Source organism: Macaca nemestrina, chromosome 6 (assembly GCF_043159975.1).
Source record: "Macaca nemestrina isolate mMacNem1 chromosome 6, mMacNem.hap1, whole genome shotgun sequence".
NCBI lineage: Eukaryota > Metazoa > Chordata > Mammalia > Primates > Cercopithecidae > Macaca > Macaca nemestrina.
The window spans coordinates 86,471,780-86,489,141 of NC_092130.1; the positions used below are offsets into that span (position 1 = coordinate 86,471,780).

General features: G+C 34.6%; 1 protein-coding gene across 17 annotated transcripts in view; it reads left to right on the forward strand.

Annotated features, from left to right (window-relative positions):
• The window catches only part of LOC105491971 (multiple C2 and transmembrane domain containing 1), a 598,621-nt gene that overhangs the window by 425,604 nt on the left and 155,655 nt on the right, over positions 1-17,362 (forward strand). For all 17 annotated transcript variants that reach the window (XM_071097827.1, XM_071097830.1, XM_071097833.1 and 14 more), the window contains 5 exons: positions 4,776-4,878; positions 6,614-6,716; positions 7,069-7,170; positions 7,551-7,625; positions 9,578-9,697. In XM_071097827.1, coding sequence (XP_070953928.1) covers positions 4,776-4,878; positions 6,614-6,716; positions 7,069-7,170; positions 7,551-7,625; positions 9,578-9,697 — 503 coding nt within the window. The remainder of the gene's footprint in view (positions 1-4,775; positions 4,879-6,613; positions 6,717-7,068; positions 7,171-7,550; positions 7,626-9,577; positions 9,698-17,362) is intronic.

The following is a 17,362-nucleotide window of genomic DNA, read 5'->3' on the forward strand; positions in this document are numbered from 1 at the left end:
GCCCCCATGGGTCTGAATTGCTTTCCATGCTATTGAAAGCCTTCTGTGTTTTCAGACATGGCAACAAAGAGGTGGTCACTGGGTCCTCATACACACACATTTTTATAACACATCACATCCAGCAAACTGTGCTCCTTGTCAGCAGCAAAATGACCCTGGACAAAGCCCACCACTGATGGATCAGGATTAACTCTCTATTGCGGGAGCAAGAATATCATTCAGTATCTTTTGAGTCACTTTAATGCTCAAACCAGTAGTTTGCACAAACTGAAGTCATCCACTTGCCCACAAAACAGGTAGCAAGTGAGCAGGGGCGGTACAGACTTTCCCACATTCTTTATCAATATGTCAGTGTTGTGACCTCAAAGAGCAAGGACTAAGAGTGAGAGAGAATTAGCCAGTCAGTGCACCCCATTTAATCCTTGGTGCCGTTTTGAAGATTGCCAGAAAAGACGCCCATTGGAGACAATTCTGATGTTTGTTTTATTGTTGTAGGAATGGCTTTTCACCCCTGAAAAAGGATTGGGACAATAGAATATATGCTTTAAATTCTGTTACAGATTCCGTTTTATGAGTTAGGGTAAAAGAGTCTCTCAAATGTTAATTCTCCTGGGAGATTTTTTTTAAAAAATAAAGACCCATAGGAAAAAATAGCCCTTAGTATTTAACTAGATTATGGATAAAAGTATGAGTCTTAATGTAATATTTTTATGTATCTAGTTATAGTAGTTAGGTAACACATATCTAGGTTTTTGTATTATAGAGACTATTAAAGGAATATACAAATACATTTAAGCGAAAAATTCCTCCTCATAAAATGTCAGCCTACTTTTTATGTCATTGTCCTTCGCTTTTAAAAGCACTGTGATAGAGCTGTACAATCACCATAGATCACCAGAGTCATAGCCGCTGGAAAACTCTTTGCTTCCTTTCCCTCTTTATGTTCTAGAGTTATAGAATGGCATGCCTCCTTCTTATTGCTCCTGTTGCACCCTTCACTTACCTTTATTACGGCCCTTACAACTCTGCATCATAATTGTGTATTTACATGTCTATCGTGTCCTCTAAACTGTGCATGCCTTGAGAGCTGGACTATGTCTTAATCATACTTATAATTCTGGGGTGAGCAGAGCAACCACTCAATAAGTAATGAATGCTTCAAAAAGCATTCCTATTTCTCTCTAGAAAATTGTCAACATGGAAAATTGCCATGTCCTCAAGGAACGCTGATTTCCTTCCTAGCTTTCATGGCGATTAAAGCAATCAATCCCACAGCCCCTGCCCTCAACCAGCACTGTCACCATTTCTATTTTCTATCTGAACCAAATTCTCCAGTTTCTAGCATTGCTAAGGAGAGGGATTGACTCTTTTTAGCCAAAATAATGGGGCTTCAAGAAAAGCCAGTTGATACCCACAGGTCTGCTTTAGTCTTGTGACAAAAATGAGTCAGAGGGAGACAATAGATTATATAATCTGTGTTCTCATATATTTAGGCTCTCAGAAATTATCAGAAACAAAATATTCTTCAACTTTGGATGCTGCCTTCATTCTTTGCCCTTCTAGCCACACGGTATTGAATAAAAACATTACAGAGGGCTGCTTCGTATCACTGTCTGGAACTTTGCAGAATATAGTGCGCTTTAGAGACATCAACTTCATCCTAGAGTCAACCCCACAACCCAGGTACTCTCAGCAAGCAGAGCAGCCTATCAGAGGGCCTAAATGGAATGATAAAAGGATGAAAGGAAGGAATAATTAAGGAGATAATTAATGGTTAGTTCCATCACTAGTATTTCTCTGATTGGTTTTGTTTGTTTAAGTGGCAGATAATCAAGGCTGTAAAATTTAGGTCTGAAAAAGCAGTCATTTAAAGGATTATTTAGCAAACTAGATAAGCATACTAACTATATGTAGTCACTTTTTAAAAATACAACTGTAGTCCGTGCTTTTTAGTGGTAAGTTTACAGAATTTGATGTTGTACATTTACTATTATTTTGGTTGAAATTGCTGTTAATTTTTAATTGCCCTTGAATCATGCAGTGACAGAAGGATACTTCCTAAATAAGTCAAACATAACATAGTGTGGAAAGACCTGATGTTGGCATCCATTACTGATAACTGTAAAAAGATACCTTTTTAAAAGGAAAAGAATAAAAAGTAAAGATAAAATTGCCTGCTCTTCCTTAACCTAAACTTAGCCTGTTCGTCAGATTCTAGAAATATCTAGTCTGAGCACCTTATTGAATGCTTATTCTCCTGGTCGGGGGCGGGGGGGAAGAACTGGCTTGGCTAAGCTCAATGAATTGTTTTTCACCATCAAATAATAATATTAGGGTATATTAGATGATTAAATATTGACATCTGCAAATCCTGTTGATTCTCCCTTCAAAATATATCCAGAATCTAACCGCGTTCCACCACCTAGATTATTGCAATTGCCTCCTAACTCTTCTTCCTACCCCTCCATTGTCCTTTCTCTACCTTATTTTCCAAACAGCAGCTATCAGAGCATGTCACTGCTCTTATCAAACCCCTCAAAACCTCCCCACTTAAAGAGAGTTAAAGCCAGGTTTTTTCAGAGACCTGCCACTGCCACTCTCTCCAGACGTCTCTGTGTCACCTACTACCGCCCTTCCAACCCCCTGCCTGCCTGATCTCCCCAAAACATTCCCCCAGCCACACTGGCTTCCTGTATATTCCTGGAAATGCCTGGCCCAGCCACTTCTCTAGTTTTTCCAGTCGGTTCCTCTGGGTCACCCAAGGCTCACCTCCTTCATTTCTTTGCCTGCATGTCACTGTCTTAGCACGACTTTCTCTGCAGCCCTTTTAAAAATTGCACATACATACCAACACTCCCTATTACCTTTCCCATCTTTATTTTTCCCCATAGTGTTTATCACCTTCTAAGATACTATAAAATGTATTTATTGTCTGTCTTCTTCAATGTAAACTCCATGAAGCCAGGGATTTTTTAAAAATTGTTTAATTCACTGCTGTTTCCCCAACAAATAGAACACTGCCTGCTACATGGTAAGTAATAAATATTTGTTAGTTGATTGAACCGACAGTCAAAACATTACCCAGCTTTTCCTATGCGTGTGACCTACTACCTACCTAAGATGTGGCATGGTTATTTTGAAAGGTGTTGCCTAGTATCTTACATTTAACTGTATTTGGAAAACTGTTTGAATCTGCCTGTTTATGCTTATATCTGAATTCTATGGGAGAAAATAAAGTTGATGTGCCAGATAAAACCTATTGCAGTGTGTTTTAAGAAACAAAATATTCTTTTCTGATCACTATCTTCCATGGAGTGTGTGAGTTGAAAGTGAGGGTGGTAACTTGTAGGCAAGAGGATAAAGACGATTGGAGGAAAAAAGATAATACAGATCCCTAGCCAGAAGTGCCATTTTCACCAGACCTTTAAGACTTCCAGTTCTCTATTCTTTATTTAAAATTATTCCCAAGACCCAAAATTGAGAAGACTACCATGATGTTAAATTATGCAATTATCCTGGGATATATGAGGCCACTGAACTAACACACACATATTAAATCTCTTTTTTAATATAAAGTTAATAAATTAAAGGTGAGTCAAAGTTTGTACAGCTCATTTTAAGAATTGCAATATGGAAAGTAAATACACTGCTGTATGGGAATACATAGCTTATCTGTCACTGATAGCTAATGAATTCCTTCCCATTAAATTTAATTGAAAATCTTCAATGATATTTAAGCTTTTGCAGAAGTGTAAACTACTGTGACTATAATTCACAATGCATTTAAAACAATTATTCTTTATCATTAAAGTTAATAATATGCACATTAACCTCTTATGTAGTCTAAATCAATATTGTAGTTTAAAAGATATGACCTCTGGACAGCTTTGTCTAAATATTGATTTCATTGTCATTTGTATAAGGTATCAAACAAATTACATGCTGCACTAATATCATTAATGCTTCCCCCATAGAGCCTCTGACTTTATGGGTTCTTATAATACAGGGCATAACATTACAAAAATATTGAGAACTTTGCAAAATATAATTGCCGAAAGGATGAGATTTGAGTATGGCAGGACAGAGTTGTTATAAACAGATGATAACTTCCAAATCCTTTATTTTCAGTGAACAGAAAAAAAAAAAAATACTGCTCTTTAACATGCATATTGATTGTTGATGGTTAGTTTCAAATGGTAGATTTTTTTTCTGCCTCAGAGGGTCTAATTTACCTTCTTGTGATGTCATAGATATCTCAGAAGAAAGTAACTCAATCTTAGTTCAATTAAAATATTATAATTTTGCAATATAGTAGTTTTTCCAAAATAAACTTGATTAGAAATTCCTGTTAATAGTGAATCAGATGAGTTGAAAAAATATATGCCTTAGAGTAAAGGGGCTGAAATTTTCAAATGGCTTTTACAGATTTCTATAAAAACTGATTTAGGGATGGACATGCATCACATTCTCCATCATAATTGCCAGTTATAGAATTATTTTTGCTTTTAAAAATTGCAAATTGAAGTGCCAGCTATATAATTTTGTCTCTTTTACTTTTTTCAGGCTCTAAATTGCTATGAATCATAACAATTGCTAACATCAACCAGTTACATCTAACTCTATTTTGATGGTGGTTTCTTTTTTTAATTTTTAAAATTGTACTTCACTTTTTTGTTTACTATAAAACTTTTTGCAAAAGAGATATGCTGTGATCTTGACACTGTGAACTGTGGGTGCTACCTACACTAAAAATATTTACCAAAAATCTCTTGTAGGAAAAAGCGACCCATTTTGTGTGGTAGAACTGAACAATGATAGACTGCTAACACATACTGTCTACAAAAATCTCAATCCTGAGTGGAACAAAGTCTTCACATTGTAAGTAGGCATTTCTTTGGGCTCTGATTCCAAAATTGTGTTAAATTTGATTTATTTTTGAGGGTTTAAAAAAAAACGTGTGTGTTTATTCTTAACTGATTCACAACTCAATGCATCTGGCCTGCCTTTGCTAACAACAATGAATTTTCCTCCTACCTTCCTGAAAGTGAAACCTGGGGGAAAGGGTATGGCATTTTTCTTTGTTTTCATAGACATTTTTTAAAACTGTGCTTTTTGTATGATTTGGCTAAGGATTTTGCTTCCATTAACTGAATCACCATACCGCTTCTTCCTTTTATACTTTCTATTGAATTTCTTCCCAATTGCATTGACACCAAGGAAGACAAAGCTCTATTTGTTCCTTTGCTGAAATCAGCAAACAATCCAGTCTTGAATTCGGCAGATGCTTTAGTTTTGGTTCTTTTCATTTTAGCACAATGAGAATATTAAGTATTGTCCTAGATACCAAAATATCCTTTGAGTTAATTTTCCTTTTGTTTTAGGAAGTTTGTAAACCTTTTCAGTCATACACTGTAAAAGCTGCCAATGCTACACTTATAGTAACTCCTAAGTTCGGTTTTTTAAACGGAGCTTTTGAAATGAACTCTGAACAAAGGAAAATTCTCCAAACAGAAGTACTTCTTTAAAGTTTTCTAACATAATTCTATTTTTTTGTATATGAAAAACTGTGAAATTCTTCATCAATTTATTATGTCTCTGCTTAAGAGCCAGTAACCAATAAGCTTGAACTGTCTGACCAATTTATTTTTAAGGAATTCCACATTTTTACAAGAGATAAAAGCCTGGTCAGGAGACTTGTACTCCTAAGAAGACTGCGGAGAGTGTTTTTCTCCAGAATGCATAATTGAATGAATAGGTTTGATTATTATCAAAGCCATTAATTGATTGTGCCCTGATAAAGCCTCTCCTCACATATGGTTGCAATTTTTCAGTAATGAATATATGCACTTTATTGTTTTCTCTTAATTTCTGTTTTCTTGGTAAACAGTTTGATCAAAGAATAAATGCTGTCAACAATTTGCACTTATTTTCCAGAAACAAAAATATGAAGAGCTCACGCAGTCGTTTATTAACATATGTTGTCTTTGGAATATAATGGAACACTGCTTAATTTCTAAATTCCAGGGTGGCACAATAACTATATGTTACATTTTTTCCATTCTGTTTTCTGTGCTTCTGACTTTTTACTATAAATCTAACAGAAACTAAGTTAATGATTTGGTGAGGGCTATAAACAAATAAATAATAGGACATGTCCTATTATTATAAAAAAGAATAATTACATAAAATATACTGTAACTCTTGCTGATATCAAACCTGGTGGTGTTTTATGTAGGGTTAATGGGAAGGTATGAATTGTGATAATTAGAAGAAGGAAAAGTCTAAAAACTACCAGTGCTACTTCTTGATTTTTTAAATAACTTATTCTGTGCCCAGTGCCCATTCAGATGGGAAATTATATTTCATTAAGAAATGATAACTTGAAATTACAATGGTGTTTAAAGTTACAGATAATAGAACCATCACTGTAGTTGACTTAGGTGCATTATGGGAAATTCTGTCAGATACCAAGCTACCTTGTGTATGTCTGTATGCAAATAGCATGCTTACAAACACACATAAAATCAGCTGGAGCTATCTATATTTTCAAAACTATTCTTGTTCTTGCTCCCACTGATGAAATCTTTTTTTCTTACATATATTTATTATGCAGCAACATTAAAGATATCCATTCAGTTCTTGAAGTGACAGTTTATGATGAAGATCGGGATCGAAGTGCTGACTTTCTGGGCAAAGTTGCTATACCATTGCTGTCTGTAAGTTTTATTCACCTGACACACTGTTCTGTGTTGCTTTTGCTCACGAAAAAAAAAAAAAAAAAGAAAGAAAGAAAAGAAAACTCTCAGCTCTGTGTCTGTCATTTCTCAACCAAGGTCTGTAATAAGAACACTAAAAATTTTAACATACTCAATTCACGGCCATGTTGAATCCCATGATAGTTAATTTTTCCTGACAGACTTGATCCTGGTAATGAACAGGTACTTGTCAGAATTGCCACAGTTGTTTTGGGTTCTCTGTCAGTTTCAGCAGCTGGGGGTCAAAGGTCACTGAGGGAGTGTATTCAGTGGAGACCGCGAGACAGACGGCTGTCATGTCCTTTTCCCGCAGATTCAAAATGGTGAACAGAAAGCCTACGTCTTGAAAAACAAGCAGCTGACAGGGCCAACAAAGGGGGTCATCTATCTTGAAATAGATGTGATTTTTAATGCTGTAAGTCTTAACTTTGGCTTTTTTGTACTGCTAAAGAGTTCAGTTTCATGAAAGCTTTTGTTCCTGATTTGTAGAGAATTTCTGTCATTCCTCATTTTCTCTAAACCTTGATGTATCCTGGAGAATACGCTTCTGCCACTGCCTGGCACACCCACACTTTCTGTTATAGTTGGCGAATGCTGCTGCGGTTGTGTTCTGGCCGCTGTCTGCCGGCATAAGAAAGGGAAGCGCATGCATGTGCAACTGTATACATTTATATTTTATGAGCACAGCAGCCAGGACTTTGAAACTTTAGAAATTATTGCAAATTGAACTGCGTGAAAAACTTGTAAACATTTGTAATATATTAATCCATAACAGACACATATGTTGATGTATAGGTGAAAGCCAGCTTACGAACATTAATACCCAAAGAACAGAAGTACATTGAAGAGGAAAACAGACTCTCTAAACAGGTAAAAAGCAAGAAAAGATTAATCCCTCTGGGAAGACCTGATTATATCTGTAAAACATCTAAGTAAATTCAAATAAACTTTAAAGGTATGGAGGGGGGAAGACTGGAATTTTTGATCATCTACTTATTGAAAATGGCGCTTTTTTTTTTCATTCTTTCTAATTCTTTCTTCCTTCCTTTCTTTAAAAGATCAAACAAGGACAATACCAAACTAATAAATTGGATGGGGGTGGTCATAAAGGAAAGGGGATACTGTAGGTGATGCATTTAATGGATATGTATTCATGCGTTAGCAAAAGAATGATCATTTTGAACATAAAATGCAATTTGATTGCCACGGAATGTGTAAATGAGAACACCAAAAGCTGAGGTTCAAATATATGTCCAGACCACCCACAGGTATGATGCAGGTGTGTGTAAAGCGAGCCCAGCATAAGCTCTTCCCTCTAATCCAGATGCGAGGAGGCTCCATCTTCTAAGGGAAACCTTCCTACTAATTAGATTTTAACTATGATCTTTCAGAAGTAAACTTTTATTGTTTTTAGCTAAGAAAGTCAGAATCAGGAAATCTGATTTTTCTATCATGAAGGGAATTTAAATTGAGCTTGATATCTATTGCTTATAATTTTAAATTAGACTTAATATCAAGTTTTTAAAAAGTGCTAAACCACCCCTTTTAAAAACGTTTACATCTGATTCAAGGAGCTAAACTAAAATGTATTTGTTACAGCTAAAAAGTTTGCTGAACATATTTGTGCCTTGAAATATTTAATAATTTTTGTAATATTAGAAGCATAAATATTTTTACTTTTAATCTAATAAATTCAGCAAAACAATGGAGTATTTGGTTGTTTAAAGGAAGTATGTGAGTTACAAATGCAATGTCTAAGTAGAAATGTAAATAACATTTTACCACAATTATACATAAAAGTAATAAAAGTAGTTCTTAATGTAAGGTGATGGGGCAAAGAAGGAAAACTAATAGATAGACCCTACTTTGCCAGCAAGGAATTTCAATTTTAGCAACTTGTTAAAACTGGCATGCACATACATGTATCTATATTTACACAATTTTTTGTATATGACCTCAGTAAACTTTACATAGCTACTTCTTTAAAATATTAGATCAGTGTTGAAGTATATTGGGAAGTAGCAAAATGTTAATTTGCAGACATATAATTATTCTAACTATTAATATAGCTGTGGTAATTTTTTGAACCATCAAATTCTACATGGGCTATTCTTTTTTACAGTTGTAGTCATGCCTTAATTTTAAATTTTAATTTCTAATTATATCAATTTTCATATGTTTGTATAAAGCACTTGGTTACCATACATTTTTCCCTACTTGCAAAATTATGAGAAAATATAGGTTAAATTTTTTGTGGGAGAGTTACAGATATAGATAGATAGAAAGATAGATAGATAGATAGATAGATAGATAGATAGATAATATGATAGTAAGAATGGGAGGAGTGCTACTAAAATGGTGAAAACATTTTATTGTCTATAAGAAAGCAATTCTGGATAGGTTTTTCTATAAGACCCTAAATAAAAACATTCCAACTTCACTTTGAAATATCTTAAAATTAAACCATTTGATGAATCTTAAAACTACAATAAGATTTAAGAGTTTAAAATTAATAAAGGTGCATAGTATGTAAGTAGAAAAAAGAAATTTTAGTCTGTTAGAATTTTATTTTCTTGTGAGCAAAGGTAGTCCAACCTACATGTTAACATTATTTTAAAAAATGTATTTAGTTAAGAAAGCAGTTCTTTTCACTTTCTCAGAAATAAATTCTTTAACTTGCGAGCCAAATTGTTTGGTATGTTCTTGTAACTTTATTAACTTTCTGAATCCTTTTTAAGTCACAATAAGCTTGAAGAATTTTGCAGTATATCTGATGGTTTTTAGTCTTGCAAATTATAATAATATTTTCATTTTCCTTACAGCTGCTACTAAGAAACTTTATCAGAATGAAACGTTGTGTCATGGTGCTGGTAAATGCTGCATACTACGTTAATAGTTGCTTTGATTGGGATTCACCCCCAAGGAGTCTCGCTGCTTTTGTGGTATGATCATACTGTATTACTTACATTGTTATTCATTAAATTCAGTAATCAGAGCTGCATGTTTCTGTGGCTATAGTAACAGTTATGTTGATGTGGCCATTTTAAAACTCCTATTTTAAGACTTGACTGGACAGATTTGCCGTGGGCAGGAACCTGATGGATTGTACAAGGTCTGAGTCTAAGAATACATTTTCCCCCCTCAGATTTCCGGAACGCAAGACATCTCAGCCAATGTATCATTTTCTCTGTGACAGTTAAAAAGTAAAATTTTACATATTGCATAATTCCAAACCCCAATAGGACAGCCAAGGAAAGTCCTCCATGTGAAAAATAATAATAGTAATAATCTCGACCATTCTCAATTTGATTTTATTTGTTCTGTAGTTATTTTTTTTCAAGATATGAAAATCATTGGTAGTAGAATGCTGCCAGTGCTACTTGGTAATGCTTTAACATGCGATTCAATTGGAAGTGGATGTGACCTATTTAAGAGATGTTTTATTATTTCTGAGATTTCTAGCTTTTAAAAAGTCACTAGTGAGAATTCGATAGATCCAAAGAGTCCTTTAATATGTTCATCTTGTGGCCTTTTACTTTGATTATTTAAAAACTGCTGATGAGACCAACTGGCAGAGCTAGAATATCCAAAAGAATACTTTGCTCTGAGCTTTAGCTGGGATTTTCTTCTCTCACATTATTTTGGTTTATTCAGGATTTCAGTTTGAAGTTTAAGTAGAGTGGTTCTTTTGAAATCCTTTATTTTATTTTCATGTTTGTTCGAATATGAGTACCTTATGATTCCTTATAGTTGCCAGTTTAGCAGAATACAACTTTATTATGGGGGCTTGCAAGAAGAGCCATAATTATAGTAACAAATCAACATTTTAGTATTACCATTCAAATGAGTGTATGCACATCTGTTTAGTACTTTGAGCTCTGTCTTCCTCTCAGGCCTTGTATGGGACTTTCATTAATGTCTGAGCACATGGAACAAAGAGTGTGTATGTCCTTTTGTGTTGTAAGTTACCAGAAAGTTAGGCAGCCTGCTTCCCATAGACATGTTGTTGTCTCCCTAAAGAAAGAGATTGTCATTGTCGTTAAGTTTTAGAAAAAAAAAACTCTCTCTCTCTGTCTCTCTCAATATTCTTTTTGTAGCTCTTTCTCATAATAAATATATTGTGGTACTATTAAGCAAACTTTATTCTGATTCTTCCCTAGCCAGGAGGTACTTTGGCATTGATGAGAAAAAATGATATTTTCTATGTCTGTTTTGGACTATTACTTCCAGGTTCTATGGGGTCATATAACAGATGCAAAAAAAAAAATTCTCCTGTAAAGATCATGCTGCCATTTTTGATTCACTCCTTCCAAAATCATTCCTCACAGCTGTTTGTAAAATTTGAAAGCACAGAAATGTAGATAATTGTATTATTTGTTCAGCAACATTCATTTTGAACACTTTAGCATTACAGTGTATTGTGTAAGTCTTCATAAACTTCTGACTTCTGGAGGTCACTGGAGTAAAATGAAATTCAAGATGGCAGCCTTTTTTTTTTTTTGCAATTTCCTTTTGTTCTAAAAAAAACACCTCAAGCACTGGAATTCTGACCAACTTATGTACATTTACATGATATTACTTGAGTGATTTGACTGTAAGGGGGTCAAATTTCACTGGAGAAGAAATGTAATAGTATTTGTCTTAGCTGGTAGTCAGTGTCTGATGGATTCAGTCCTATGAAACACAAGCTGAATGCAAGAGGCTTGAAAAAAAAAAAAAAGAGGGAATCAGGCATAGTAAAGGTGGGAAAGGGCCTGCTGACACAGATGGTGAAAAAAGAGAACGCGAACTACAATGTGAACACACAGCAAGAGTACTTTGGAGAAGAACCCATAATTTTATCTGTATTTCACTGGATAAAAAGAAGCTCTGAATCACATTCTATTGAATGTGATTAAAACAACTAATAACAAAACCAAATGTCATTTATTAGACCTGCACTGGGAGTTCTATGAGAATGGGAACCCTGCCTTTTTAGCCTAGTACTCCAGCATCACCTGCACAGTATCTAGCACTTAGTAAGCTCCCAGTATAAATAGCTGACAAAATCAGTTGACCAATCTATGAACCAATCAGTTAAGCTGAAATCTTTTCTTATATGGAAAGCTCATTCTTCAATGATGCCAGATAAATAAGGGTTTGCTCTAATGAAGCTAGTTATTAAATCATGATAAACATAGCTTAGTACTATTGTAGCACATTTTCCTGGAGTTTCCATTTATATTCTAAACTACTTCATAATTCCTTATCAATCATTTATTCTAACCTCTGATTAAGTTCTAATATAAAAATATCCTTCCACAATAATGACAAAAACAACCACTAATATTTGTTAAGTACTTACTATGTGTCAAGGAAGTGTTCTACATGCTTTAGCGGATTTAATATTCCCAACAACCTTATGACGTAGATAGTGTTAGTTTTCCAATATACAGAAGGAAGAAACTGAGGCACAGAAAGGTTAAGTAGCTTGCCCAAGGCCACACCGCAGATATTATTTCCTTTCTAAAAGAGTTTTTAAAATACATATACCTTGTAATTTTAATATCACAGCAGTTCTGAACAAAAACTACTTGGGATATTCATTCATCTTATAGATATTAAGTTATATATTTAAAATTAGGCCAGTTTATTGAAAAGAACAGCTTTCCATTAGGAGAAGGGTATGAACAGCACCCCGTTGTTACAAACACATTGTTTCCATCATGCCCTGTTGATAGATCATGTGTCTATTATCATAATATCAGTTCTACTTGGCCCACTTTTTTATAAATGCCACCGCCTCACAGAGCACAGGCATTTCTATCATTATGTGGCTTGGTTTTAGGCCCAAGTCAGTAAACTTTATAGTGTTTAAGTGCCTTTTTTCTATTCTATTTTAACTTTTCTTTTCTAATTTACTGTCCAAAAATAAATGTAGAATAATGAAATAAAAGTAAAAAACAATCTTTTTTTTCTTTTAATCCCTATGTCAATTAAAGTAGAGAGAATAAAAAATGTAGGCTTAGGACAGTTCCAGCTTCTTTAACACTACCTCTGTGCCATAGGGAAGAGTCAAAGCCAGCTGAAGGTATTAGAGACAGGCATTGGTCTGGAAGGTGATGGATAAAATATAAGCAGACACGTTTCCGGGCGTAAGCTTATTTTGTGTGCAATGCGTTTGGTTTTAAAATTTTACTGTGAATATTGTCTGCCTAAGAATGAACACAGACATGTGCAGTACAGAAGGCACTGTTCGTCTTTGGGAATCATCTATTGTAGACATGGAAATGTCTCATAAATTGGGCCTAATTTTCATCAGGCTCTTGACCAGACATTTGTGTTCTTGTGGATGTCAGTGGGTGCAACATGGGGGAAGAAAGAGTGCACATTTTCTCTTTCTTTTCAGTACTGTCATTTCTCACTGTAATGAGCACAAAAATAATTGGACAACTGAGCTATCAGTAAAAGGACACACTTCAGTGTGCGTCAAAGAATTATTTTACAGGACAAACTTTAATCTTTAAATGTGATTGTAGATAATTTGTGGTACCATCTGTCCATTTGGAATTGTTTTAGCCTTTTCTGTCGTTATACAGTAAGTGCTGCTGTGTTTAACATTAACATTTGATATTTTACACATTTAATTTCTGTTCTGCTGTGTGGTCCTTGGGGAACGGAGCACTAGTGCTACATGAGAGAGACAAAGTATTGATCAGTTAACATTTCAGCTACATTTATGTATGTCGCAAAATTAATGAAAATGCCAGACAAAAATGTCAGAGTGCACAAAAAGGTAGAATTTAAATTTGGTACTTTAATGAAAAGTCTTAAGATGTGCATTATCAAAAATGTCCTCTTGCCTTTAAAGTACAATTCCTAACAGAATAACTAAAGGGAGACACATATTTTACTTAGAGGAACAATGAACATGAATTATGAAGGGATGTCAACTCCTCAAAGTACCTTGTTTTCCAAAAACGGCATGTTTGAATGTTTAACTGTTAGTCATAAAATACATTTCTTTCTGTTCATTTCTGGAGGGCTACTGACTTCAGTCCTCTGTCCTGAGCAGCCTACGAGGCAGGTTTCCTACTGAGATTCTCTCCCTAGGTTTTCCTTGGTATTCATGTGTTCCTTTTGTGTCAAAACCAAGAATTCCCTCTACAGCAATTCATCGAAACTACTCTGGTTCATTATTTGTTTTTTTTTTTTTTCTGGGTCCTTTTCAAATGCCTAGTTTTCCTTTGCTTCCAGATAATTTGTGCTCCACCTTTATTCAATCCCCATTTTAGTAAAGGATCATATTTGGGACAACAGCTACTCCCAGAAAGCTGGGCCATTATGCGGAAGAGAGAAAAAACAAAGATGATGTATGCAAAGAATGACATGAGGCAGTTCTGTATAGCCAAATGATTTCTTTTAAAAAATGGAGGAAGCACAGCAAAGGAGGAGGAACTGGATTTGCAGAGGCAATGGGAATACACTACAATGACCAAAGACAATAGGCTCCTACAGACACCTTATCATGTACTTCCTTCCCATGCAGAAAGTCTGCTGCTATTAAACAACATATGGATTTTTAAAAAGTTATTACAAACCCTAAGGACATCTAAAGTGGCTTTCATCATCAAGGATCAAAAGGGAGAATTGCTTAAGAAGAAGTATCAATGTGAAAACAAAGGCATATCTACATCACCTGTAGTTTAAGTCTTAATATTCACATTAAGGCACAATGAAATGTAGGATAATTACATTGAACATATTGAAGGTCACTTTAAGTTTACAACAGAAATGTCTATTCTGAAAATTTAAGAGACAATAGTACTACTATACCAATAAAATTATGCTTCAAGTCTATGACAATTTTCAAATGATTTTTATAGAAGAGTTTTTGTTGTTATTGCTACAATTTTTTTTAGCACTAGCAGAGAAGTTGGAAATGTTCTAGATGTAACTTTTGTTACTTTCTCCACAACAGCAAAAGAGAAGTACTCCTGAAAACCAAAGAAACAAGTACAAAGGCAAAATGATCTACAATTGATGGTCTTATTGTCATACTCATGAATTTCCCTAAAATTTTGTAAATATTAACTCCTAAGCCTTTTTGCCCATCTTACTTCATGTATGTTTCCCCTGACATACACACTTACTAAGCTTACTAAACAATACTTCCAATTTAATCTATACAAATTTAGAAGTTACAGTAAACATTTTCTCATAAATGTGCAAGTAAGGGAAGAAGAAAACCTATATAAAATTTCACTGATTTAAAAGATTATATATTTTTAAGATTGCCCGAAATTCCTTTTGCAGAGTCAAGAAGTATTGACACTTAGAGGTTTCTTGTGCCACAATTTTCTTTACAGTAAATAGATTGTGCACCCAATTCATCTGGACATGCTAGTACATCAAATTGCTACTCAAAATATACATTTTCCCCAAATTTATCTCAACTCCAGAGAAGAAATTTTTTACAAACATTGTCCAGAATTACATGAAAAATTGTAAATTAGATTTTCCTAAGTGTTGCCTTTCACAGTGCATTACATATAAATTCCTGCAATTATATAAAAGGCCCCCAAACAGTATAAGGTATGAATGAGCTAGGTTTCAGATTTGGTCACTATTGGCTAAAATCAACCCTGAATCTTAGGAAATATAGCAAACCAGATAATAACAGAACAAAACATTTTCTCTAATCCTTCCTGAGGAGTGAGGCTTTAGTTCAGTTTGTGGGCCTGTTTAATTGTGAAGTTATTTTTGTTTTGTTTTTGTATCTGCTAAATCTACAATGCAACACTTGGCTCAAATCAGTGCTTCGTTCTCTTTAAATGATGCCAACGTCCTTTTTTGTTTATTTTAATAGATGTCAGCAAAAGGGCTTTCTGCTCTTTGGAGGGAGATAATCACATAAGCCACAGGGTCTTCTACTCTCTGAAAGGCATATTTCTCCTAGATTTTATTTCATATTTACAAGAAGAAGAATTTAATCCCTGTAGCAGGTCATACTCATGTTTTCTATGATCCCTGCTCTTCTGCCTTTGTCCTCTAACATGGAAAGTAGTTAGAATGCTGTAATTCTGAAAACTTTTCTTCTGCGAGTGATTTGAGGAAAAGAAAATGATTTCATTTTTCCTCAGGTATAGTGCTATTGTTCTATGTTATAGTCAAAAAATTAACAAATATCACCAGCATAATTATGATACCATATTGAATCTCAGAATTAGCTTTCGCATGTGCCTCAATGGTGCTATCAATAAAAGTTGGAGTGGTGGAGGACACCAAAGCCTCGGTGTGTTTTTTCTGGCTGTATGGCTGCTGCCCCACTTCACTTCAGACTTCCTCCTTGCATTACTTATCTGGTCGTTTCAGCCCCCAGACCTTTATGAGACCCTTTAAAAATTGTTACATGGTCAATATTTTACAACTGAGTTGACTAACAACCAAAAAATTATAAAATAGTGAATCAGAGATGTCTCACTACCTGTCCCCAGATTCCTAAACCAGTGTTCTTGTCTTCTGAAGGATTTTCTACTTTGCAATTTTGATTTTAATTGTAAGAGACAGGCATGCTGAGCAAATTGGCAAGCCATATTCCATTGCAACATATTATGAAATAAAGTACTTTGCAAGGGAAAAAGTTTAAATAAATGATCTAATTATAGAATTTATGTTAGTAAAATGTAAAGGAGGAATAATAAGTCTTCTGTAGGGTTGTAAATTATAACAGAGATCCAGTCATTAATATGCTTTAGTCATTAAGTTCACTCTCCATGTGTTTTCATTCCCCTTTCTATCAGGTAAAAATTAAGAAATAGAGGCAGAATGCTTTCTGTTGTCCAATTTTCCTATGTTGACTAGATGTGCAGATATTCGTTACAATTATGAATGTGTTCGTTAATTTACCAAGCAAGAAGCTAACCTGAAATGTTAAGGAAGTTGTTCCCATTTTACTTTGCCTTTTCTCTTGCCATCATTTATCACAGTTTAAATTGTAGTAAGAACTGGGAATAGACACAGCAGGCTTGGCCACAGGTGGGTCTGTGAGTGAAGACTCTGTGGTGTGTCTTGTACTTTGCTGTGATGACAGAGGTCCAACACTCAGCAAGTGGTAACACTGAGAGATCAATAACAGGGTAGTCATCAGTTATTGGCTCAAATATCTAAAATAATGAAGAGAAAATCAGAGAAAAACTAAGAGGCAAGGAAAGACAGAAAGCATATCAAAGTGCAAATAGATATTTGGATTTGATAAATCAAAGTCAGCTCTCATTTTAAGGACAGGAATAAAATATTGTAGAGACAACGTGTGGCCTTTATTTGATCTTAAATCAGTGTTTCTCAATTTTTTTTTTTTCCTGTTCACTGCCCTAAGGAGAAAAATTTCACTTGAGAGAAATTAAATACTAAGGGATAAGATTTTGTCGGGGGATATTCAGCTTTAGAGGGCCACAAATCATTATAACATCTCAGATTTCTGTTGCTTCCCCCAACCTCCACCTCAAGAACTAGTTTTTACCCCCTTGGGTGTCACATTGACCCCACTGTGAACGCATGCTCCAAATGAGGGTTAATACAAGTTCAACTACATTTACGTTTATACTCCTGGTGGTAAAGTTTAGTTT